General features: G+C 35.6%; 1 protein-coding gene across 1 annotated transcript; it reads right to left on the bottom strand.

The window, feature by feature from the left end:
- Window positions 1-524: 524 nt before the first annotated feature.
- On the bottom strand, window positions 525-9,037 carry flot1a (flotillin 1a). Its single transcript, XM_028461113.1, has 13 exons — window positions 8,886-9,037; window positions 7,880-7,940; window positions 7,690-7,765; window positions 7,538-7,628; window positions 7,263-7,406; window positions 6,525-6,644; window positions 6,354-6,449; window positions 5,347-5,499; window positions 5,097-5,278; window positions 4,259-4,304; window positions 4,030-4,167; window positions 2,425-2,589; window positions 525-1,631 (listed from the first exon to the last, which is right to left on the bottom strand). The coding sequence occupies exons 2-13, from the start codon at window positions 7,920-7,922 to the stop codon at window positions 1,611-1,613; spliced, it is 1,275 nt and encodes a 424-aa protein (XP_028316914.1). The 5' UTR covers window positions 7,923-7,940; window positions 8,886-9,037; the 3' UTR covers window positions 525-1,610.
- Window positions 9,038-10,758: the final 1,721 nt, after the last annotated feature.

Genomic DNA, 10,758 nt, shown 5'->3' with positions numbered 1-10,758 from the left:
TACTTTGAAATTTACTTTGATCTCCTCACATGTTTTGTCAGTCTTTCTCAGAGGCGTCAGCTGATCGCTTTGATGTTTCCTAATAAGTTATTTCTGGGCGTGGCAAACAACTCAAAAGGACAGTGAAAGGTAGTGAAATTGGATATTGAAAACCACAGAAATTGGTTAAATGTTGCAAATTAGAGTGGCCAAAAATGGAAAGAAAAAGTGGTAAAAAAGGGTTCAAAGTATCAATATTGGCTTAAAAGTGGCTGAAATTAGGTAATGTAATTTTGAAAGTAGGAAGAATTAGTTTAAACTGGCAGAAAATGGGCATGACAAACCATGAATGTGGTTACATTGGCAAAAAATAAGCATGAAAAGGGTTAAAAGTGACAATAAATAGTCAATATATGCAACATTAGGTGGAAAAAGTGGTAGAAAGGGTTTATACGTGCCGAAAATATATTGAAAGTGTAAAAATGTGCATAAAAAGCATTGAGAAGTGGCAGAAATGGGAGTAATGTAGAAAAAATGCATTAAAAGGAGCAAATATATAGCAAGAAAAAGTAATAAAAATAGATTAAAATATGGGACGTTTTGTGTAGTTGCAGATGAATTGTAAAAAAAACAAAAAAGGCAAAAACGGGCTAAAACTGTTTTAAAAACATTCCTAGCATCTTCTTCAGTTGCACTGGAGACGTGAGAAGTTTATTTAAAAAAACATTATGATGAAAGTGATTACCTGAGTGAAGCTACTCTGTGGGACATGGAGGACAACATCAAACTGTCGTGAGCTGCTTTATATCTAACAGATAATAATGATGTGTATCTTCCTTATTATTCCTGGCTCTGCAACTTTCTGACTCACTGTGCAAAGTCCAGTTTGATCAATAAGTAAATAAAGATGTTTAAAAACGACCATTTAACAAATCAAATAAAGGCTTTCTACTTCTAGCCTTTCACAATAAGAGCTCTTATTCCCTTTTATACTGTTAAGACATGATTCAAAAGCTTTCAATTGTTTTTAAGAACGAGCCTAACCACAAACTAAATCACATCAGAAAGAAATGTTAACGTTTTATTATTAACACTCACTAACAAAGGAAGTTGTGCCCATAATAATCATAGCTACAGTAGCACTTCCTGGAACAAGATACTGTAAATTAAAAAATGTGTATATATATATATATGTAAACAAAATTACACACTACACACGCTTTAATCTTAGAAACATTTGATGACTGAATGTGAGGACAAAGCTGCTGAGCTAAAGCAGCAGAATCAAGGTTTTTGGTTGATGGTTACGTTATATTAGCGTCATTAGTAGATGCAGGTGTCAAATGATGCATGTGTGAGTAATATAATACTTTATGAAGCTAAGATGCACTTCAGGTTTGGCAGCACACGCAGGCAGTAAGCAAGCAGACGTAGAAGGTAAAACACAGAATAACACGACACACTCGCTTTAGTGCATTTCAAATCCACACCGGTTCATAGCAAGTCTCTATACTTCAAAATAAAACACGGCTAGGAAGTGAGTACCATTTTCACATCACACAGCTGAAAGACTCAGGGATGGAGGCAGGGATGCAGGAGAGCGACCGGACGCAGGGCGTGACGGATATCCTTCAGCCTGTTCGAGAAGTCACCTTTAAATCAGAAAGAAGAGACTTTATATCATAATGTAGGAGGTAACACTTCATCAATTAGATCAATGAATCAATTTCTATCCCTACAATGCAACTACATCAATCTGTGCTCGACAAGCTGGCCTTCCAGGTGACACCAATCGATCTGAATTGTTTTAAAAGGTAATCAATTGATTGTATCGATACAAGGAAAGAACAGATTTAAGCACAGCAGACTTTATATGGATGTGGTTTAAAAACAAGTAGCAGCACATGTAGCATTAGCTCGTTAGCATTAGCTCTGCAGAAGCCTCATGATTACCATCATGTTAAAAGTAAAAGTATTAGGTTCAACCGCTGCTCATTAAACCTGAACAGATATTAGTTGAACTTCATATTTGATGTTATTATTGTATGTTTTTTTCCTATGGAAAAAAAACAAGCAAAAGTGTCAGGTAAACCTAATATGTATTTTTATTGAAAACGTATTGAATATTGAAAATGACAGCAGAAAAGTTAACATCCTGTAAATTTGAACTGAAGTGTTGGTTGGATTTTATTAAATTAAATGTGACTAAATTTGCCATTAAATGTTGTTTACTTGTCAGTTTATGTCCATAAATAATTTAAAGACAATTCCCTTACAAAGAAACATCAGGAATCTATGAAATCTCACCGAAAATAAATTATTATTTTGACCAAAAAGTTACTCAATCAATTTAGATCCAATCGTTCTAAATCAACCAATATTATCATTGAATCGAATCGTCGCTAAAACGAATGGCCACACCCCTAATCATTCAGTGAGAGTCACCTGTGAAATGCTGACTCCAGTCAGCTTCTCCACGGCGTCGGGGAGGCGGGTCATGATGTCCAGCACCTCTCCAGACAGTTTGGCCGCTCCCACCTCTCCTCCTCCACTGGACACCATGGTGACTTTATTGGCTTTGCACAGAGGCTTACTGATCTCTTCTGCCATCTAGTGAACAGCACACATAGAAAGAAACTTTTAGTTTCATCATTAATTAAAAAATAAAAAAAAATAAAAACCTTTCACCATATTTCTTTCAGAAATTGACAGTTTGATTTAAAAGTCGTCAATAATTTTGTTTGCATGTTCTTTGAAAGTTTAAATCACATGTATATGATTATAGGGCGCCGATTGGAAAGTTGCGCATGCTTAAATAAACAGCAACTTTTTGCAACATTTAGCAACAGACCACGTTTAAAAAACATATGGGAATTTATTATGCATTTGTTTTACTTTTGACCAGATTTACAGCAATATTTGTGAAAAAAAAATCGTAAAAATATTAATCTCAATGTTAAATCTAAATGTTAAATGTTAAATGTTAAATCTAAATCTAAATGCTAAATGTTAAAATCTAAATGCTAAATGTTAAAATCTAAATGTTAAAATCTAAATGTTAAAATCTAAATGTTAAAATCTAAATGTTAAAATCTAAATGTTAAAATCTAAATGCTAAATGTTAAAATCTAAATGCTAAATGGTAAATCTAAATAATAGATCTAAATGTTAAACTTGAATCTAAAAATATTAATCTCAATGTTAAATCTAAATGTTAAATGTTAAATCTAAATCTAAATGCTAAATGTTAACATCTAAATGCTAAATGTTAAAATCTAAATGTTAAACTCTAAATGTTAAAATCTAAATGTTAAAATCTAAATGTTAAAATCTAAATGTTAAAATCTAAATGTTAAATTTGAATCTAAATCTAAATGTTAAATCTAAATGTTTAATTAAATCTTAAATGTCAAATCTAAATGCTAAATCTGAATCTAAATCTAAACGTGAAATCCAAATGTTTATTGTAAATTTCATAGCAGCAGAGAGAGTGTGATAAAGTGTGATAAAGTGTAATAAAATGTAAATCTTCAATGGTAAATGTAAATCTTCAATGTTTAATGTAAATCTTCAATGTTTAATGTAAATCTTCATTGTTAAACAATAAATGTAAGTCTTCAATGTTAAATCGACATCTAAATGTTAAATATTGAATCTAAATCTAAATGTTAAATCTAAATATTTAGCTAATATTCAAATTGACCAGAAGTACTACAATAAAATAATTCAAAATTCTTGAAAATTCACTTTAAATAATCATTATGTCTATTGTAAATGTGAATTCAGGTCTATTTATTTTGTCTGAAGATTTTTATATGTTATATGTAAATAAACCCAAAAAAATGTTTTATAATGTGTTGTTTACTGTGATTCCTTATTACACTGACTTATTTGTGTTTAATGTCTTATTTTTCTTCCTATTGCTAAAATGTGCATTTTTGCTACAATTAAAAATCAATAATATCAAATGGAGATCATCAGTGTACTGTATGACAGTAGCAGTAGTGATGATGCATTCACTAACAGCTGGGATTTCCCAGCGTCTCTCACCAGAGGCAGCTTCTCCAGCAGCATGTCCAGCATGGCTCCGTCTTTGTATTCCTGGAAAGCCTCGGCTTTCTTCGCCATCTGCTCGGCCTCGGCGCGACCTTTGGCCTCCACTGCAAATGCCTCCGCCTCACCTTTGACCTGCAGGAGACACAAGGGGAACCTTCTGGAACATCAAAAAGGCTTCACGCTTCCTACGTGGAGACGGCGTAGTGAAGGATCCACGGCTCACCCTGATGGACTCGGCCTCACCCTCCGCCTCCATGATCAGCTTCAGACTGGAAGGAAATGATCAACACAGACACAAAATGTATGAGAAATAATTAAACATGCACAATACAGATTCAAATAACAAATATACAGTCATTTCTAGGCCTGGGCAATATATTGAGATTTTTATTTATTTTATAGCGCTTCAAGATGACTTTTTTTGTAATTTGCGCTATATAAATAAAGTTGAAATGAATTGAATAGCTTATTTTGTATGAAAAATACTTGTTTTACGAGTCGCTGCTCACTCACACCTGCTGTTCCTTAGAGCAGGGGTTCTCAACCTTGGGGTCAGAACGCCATTTGGTGTCACGAGACACTGTGAGCGGGTCGCCAGATGCCTTCAAGAAACAATTTTTTTTTGTACAATTCAAACCCATTTTTGCTTATTTTTACAATTTTTCTGCAACTTCACCAAACACCATATTTTAACCAATTTTCATCACTTTTTGTTGCCCTATTTTTGCTCATTTTAATGCATTTTTGCTACATTACTCCCATTTCTGCACAAGTTTTTTTTCCACTTTCAAGACATTTTCAGCACTTACAAACCCTTTCCAACACTTTTTCATCTAATGTTGCATATGTTGACCCAATGTTGTCACTTTTAACCTCTTTTCACCATATTTCATGCTTATTTAACCACATTCACGATTTGTCATGCCCATTATTTACCAGTTTAAACTAATTGTTCCAATATTGACACTTTGAACCATTTTTACCACTTTTTCTGTCAGTTTTTGGCCACAGACGATCCCTGTCAGAAGATTCTTCTCGCTCATGTAGAACCCGTCACTCACCGCTGAGCCTCTGCTAGCTTCTCCAGCCGGTAGCGTTCAGCGTCCGCCGGCTTCTTCACTTTGGCCTCCAGTTCCTTCTCCCTGCGTGTGATCTCCTGCTCCTGCAGCATGATCTGCTGCGTCCTCTCCACCACCTGGACCTGCATCTTCTCCTCCTCGATGCGCTGCTTGGTCTTTGCCACCTGGAAGAGGAACCTTTAGGGGAACTGTCATTCCCAACGATCCATCAGTGCATCGGTCGTCTCCGTACCTGCAGCTGATAGGCCATCTCTGACTCCGCCTTCTTGGTGTTCACCTCCACGTCGTAGGCAGCTTTCTTCAGCTCGTAGTCTCTCTGAGCCTTGGCCATGTCTATTTCATTCTTGTATTGAGCAGATATCTTCTCCTGCATGGCGTGGGCTTCCTGCACAAATCCATCAGACCATTGAACAAACCTCACACACCAAACTTGCCATATTTTTTCACCTTTTAATGCATTGTTGCTACATTACTCCCATTTCTGCCGCTTCTCCACGTAATCATTTTCTGCACATTTTTCCCCCTTTCAAGACATTTTTGGCACTAAAAAACCATTTCCACCACTTTTCTGACTTACGTTGACACATTATTGTCACTTTTAATCTCTTTTCACCATATTTCCTGTTTATTTTGGCCAATTTAACCACATTCACAATTTGTCACTGCACACGACGGCGGGGAAGAACCCACAGACCATACGCGGAGTATGCGGGAATGGTTGCAGAATAGCCCCTCTCTAGTGGTCATTATAGTTTTCCCAAATTAATTCCAAAAATTACACTTCTGATACAACACATGTACTGTTTTGATTCTAACATATTACTGTTAGTTTCATGTCACAGATGTTAGTTCTACCTCAGGTGTGTAGCATTAGTTTTCAGTGAAATGGTCCCAAACTTTTGAAACTTTAGGTTGGTTCTTCTGTTGCGCAATTCTTCTTCACAATGTAAAGCGACACTGCACCCAGCAGTTCATGTATGGTACTGCAGTAAAAATTAAGCAGAAAGTGGCTGCCGACCTGCTTTTATCATGAATTTACAAAATTAAATGACGCATTGACACAAATTTTTGTTGTCAACATTATCAATTATGTTACAAATCATTTTTGCATTATTGTATGTTACACACATTGTGGTTGACACAAATCTCAAAACGGGTTATATATTTAATTCTATTTTTAATTTTGCCCCCGCGAGCAAGAATCTCAAACTCCGCCTATGGCGCAGATAGGTTTCTTACCCTGATGACAGCATCTCTCTTGTTCTGGGCTTCTCCAATGCGAGCGTCTTTCTGAACCTGAGCCGTGCGAGCCTTTCCCAGCGAGTGCAGATAATCCTTCAAACAGAAGAAGAAGAGCCGAGTCCCTCTGAGCTCAGAAACACTTTACAATTAATCAACGTCTAGGAGTACCTGGTCGTCGTGGACGTCTTTGAGGGTGTAGCTCACCACACTGATTCCCATGTTGACCAGGTCGGAGGAAGCCACCTTAAAAACCTGCTCGGAGAACTTCTTGCGGTCTTTGTAGATTTCCTGTAGGAGAAAATGAAACAGCACAAAAGTGGCTTAGAGCTGAAGGCCCAGAAGGAGAGCTTCATCCAGAGAAGATCAGATCAAATGATGGAGGGAGGAACATCAAAGAGTTTTATAATGGAAAAAAAATGGAAAACAAGAGAAAAGAAAAGGAAAAAGGGGGGAATAAAGGAGAAGAAAAAAGGGGACAAAATGGGGGAAAGTAAAAAAAGGAAAAAAGGACAAAAAGAGCAAAAAAGAAAAAGGAAGAAAAAATGATAAATAGAGGAAAGGGAAAAAAAGAATAAAAATAAGAAAAAGGAAACAATTAGAAAAAAGAGAGAAAATGAGGACAAAAGTAAAGGAGAAAAAATGAAAAAAAGAGGAAAAAAATGTGAAAAAGAAAAAAGATGAAAAAAGAGAGAAAAGGGGAAACAAATTAAATAAATAGGGAAAAAGAGGAAAAAAGGGGGACAAAAATGACAAAAGGAGGGAAAAAAAAACAGAAAAACAAAAAAAAAAAAAACTCTATAAATTCCCACAAACAAGCTGATTTATTTGAAGCTTCCTTCAATGATGTTTTCCTCATCATCATCATCACACTTTACAGCAATAAGACGTTTCCTGACTCCTCATCACCTCCACAGTTAGGTGAGCGATGATGGCCCTCTGATGGCCCTCCAGTGTCTCAAGAGCAATCTGAGCGATCTCCGCCTCAGACTTCCCCATGAACATCTGGCAGGCTGCGGCCAACATCTGCTTGTTCTGGCCCTGGATCTTCATCTGCGGGAGGTAATCATAAGGGTGAGAGATAGGGAGGTAGTCAGTATTTATTTACACCGGAGGAGAAGAAGACACTGAAGTCTAATCTCTGCTATTCTACAGGCTCAGGTCTCCGCCCTTTCCTCACTGACCTGAGCGATCCCAGTGACGGAGATGGGAACGCCGCGGCGAGTGTAGACTTTATCACTCTTCACATTCAGCGTCAGAGTGTTGAGGGCGATCCTGCACAGCAGAGGAATAACATAATCTGTCACTTGTGGTGTAACTCATAATGTTTCCTTACCTCTGTATCTGCTGAACACACGGGATGACAAACACTCGGCCTCCTGCGATCATCACTGGAGGGGAGCGACAAAACCCTGAGAGAGGGTCAAAGGTCAATCAGTGCGTCAGATCCAGGACTGATCCACCAGAGTGATTTACACTGTGATTAAAGAGTCAAGTGTTGAATATTTCCAGTAGAAATGTTGTACCTGACACCACCATCGCCTCGTTGGGTCCACAGGTGTAGAACATGGCTGCCGATCCCTTAAACTGCAAAAAAAAAAAAAAAAAATCACATTTATCTTAGAAAACATGGATGAATGAATGTTACTTAAACCAGATTTACAGCAATATTTGTGAAATGTGTGATATTTACTTTTCTCGTAAAAATAAAATGCCAAATCATTTTTTATGGAGTTTTTCAGAACGAAAATATGCAAGGAAATTAGAAAAAAAAACATACTCTGAAAAATAGGAAAAAATTACTCAGAATTACAAAAAAAGATGCATGAAAACGGAAAAACATAGCCCAAAAAAACCAACCAAATAAATAAATTAATCATAAAAATTATATTGTTTTTATTCAAATGAATGCGATACGTTTCCGTTAATTAAAGTAGAATTTTGATATTTAAAAAATAACTTTTTTTTTCCTCCAAGAAATCAGTCTTTTTTGGGGGAAAAAATAGATAAACTGAGTTTGACAGCCCAGTAAGAAGATCGATTAATCAATAATCCATTTATCACAGTTTTCCCAGTATCAGTCTGTGGTATCAGTGGGATGAAATTGATGAACCAATCCACAAATTAGGGCTGCTTTCACAAGAAAATATTACATTTTCATGAAATTATACCAGTAATATACCTGATATTACATTACATAAATGATACTGATTTTACACCGAGTTTTCATCTCATCTCACACTTATATTATTTAGTATTTTTGGTCACAGTTACTGTAAGAAAAGGAGGATGGTGATGATGGGAGATGAAGAATAAGGGAGGAGCTGGAAAACAATCTAATTTAAGCAAACATTGCGCAGTAAAACACACCGGAACAACGACAGAACGTGTTTTATAAACGTTTTCCATCACACCGTGACACGCCTTTATTAAAGCTCCCTTTGCATCACTCGGTCTGTGTAACGTAAACGTTGTTTACGACGATAAACAGACGTAAATGCAGGTGTAAATGCAACGTGACCTCACACTTACCTCCTATTACTGTCCAATGTGATGAAAACAGGCGAATAAAAAGATGAAAAATGGTTATTACTATTATTATTTATTAATTGATCCCAGGTCACGCTCGTTCCCGTTAGAAACCAGCTGATCCACTGCAGCTCAGTGGATCCGTTAAGCCACGCCCACTCTATCTGAGCATGCGCCTGCCACCCAGTGGTTCAGAGAGGAAGTGCAATAATACAAAGAAAAGTACCAGAATAAAAGAGAAAATTAAAATTTGATATATGAGGAAAACTAATATTTAAATAAAGTACACAAAATTAATAGCAAAAGACAAATGAAAATGTTGAACAAAATGTTAATTGAAGATTAAAAAAATAAATACAAACTTCAAAACATTGATACATTTGACAATATATTATATTCTGCTATAGCTGCTATACACAAAAAAAATTGCAGAATATTTGTTGCGTTGCATTACATTATACCAACTTTTAATCTGAGAAACAAATCCGAATGACTAGAAAAAATAAAAACACATTACAAAAGAGAATTTTATTTTTTTAATTTATTTATTGTGATGAAGAAAAAAAAATATTTATGTTAAACTTTCATATTTTTATGGATTAAAAAAATTCTAGGCAAAGAATAATTTAGCAAGATTATTTTGATTTATTTAAAAACATTATCTTCCAACGAGGCACTGTTGATAGAATACTACACTTCCGCCAGTCCTGGAAAACCTTCTACTTTTCAACCAATCAGCGGCGGGAACAGCTGACACAGTAGCCAATAATGAGCGCTGATTGTAGTGACGTCATGTGTCTTATTCCCCTCGGTGCTAAGCGGTGCTCTGTCCTCGGTGTAGCCGACAGAGAGGCTCTGTCTTCGGTCAGTGGATCCACCGTCCCCCGCTGTCAGCTCCAACCTCCGACACCATGAGAGAAATAGTTCACATGCAGACCGGCCAGTGCGGAAACCAGATTGGTGCCAAGGTAAGAAGAAGTAAAGGAAGATTTTACAATTTTTTTAATTTCCAGGATTTCAAAACATTTGTTAATATAGACCTAAATGATACATTTCTGTTATAAAACAACATTATAAAGTAATTCAAGTAATTCCTCAGTCCTCAAAACGCCCTGACAGCTTTATTATGATATTATGACCTACTAAAAGTTCAGCCTTATTATGTTGGACATTTTTATTTTATTTTATTTTTTTCAAATACATTTATTAGACATGTTTTCATTCATTTAGACTTATTTCAAGTTTTGCAATCCAATAAAAGCAAAAGAAGAAGCCCATCACTGTCAAATATTATATGAAGTTTATTCCTTAAAAGATTTGAATGAATTCACATAAATTATACATTTATTTATGTACAATAATGTGTATGTATGTGTCACTAATTTATGAATGATCCCCTTCTTTTTAAAGTTTCTATTATTATTATTATTATTATTATTATTATTATTATGTAGTGTTTTGTGATTTTGTTTTCACTCTTTATTTATTCTCAGGGTTAATGTCTATATTCTATTTCTATACCAGCAAGTAAACTAAAAATATATCAAATTTCATTTTAATATCCTTTTTAAAGTTTATATTTCTTTTCTTTTACTGCACAGTTCACGTGTACTATTTTTGGTAACAGAATTATTATTTTTTATCAGATCTTTTTTTTTTTGTGGTGAGTACAGCTGACATCTGGCCCAGGTCTCCTTAATGCAGTTGTTCTCAACCTTGGGGTCGGGACCCCATTTGGAAGTCATGAGACACTTGGAGAGGGTAGCCAGATACCTTCAAGACACTAAGAATATTTTTTGAACATTTTGAGCTCATTTTTGCTTATTTTTACCCTTTTTCGGCAACTACACCAAACTTGCCATTTTTTAACCTATTT

This window comes from Gouania willdenowi, chromosome 11 (genome assembly GCF_900634775.1).
Source record: "Gouania willdenowi chromosome 11, fGouWil2.1, whole genome shotgun sequence".
NCBI classification, from domain to species: domain Eukaryota; kingdom Metazoa; phylum Chordata; class Actinopteri; order Blenniiformes; family Gobiesocidae; genus Gouania; species Gouania willdenowi.
This window is presented reverse-complemented; position numbering and strand designations above follow the sequence as displayed.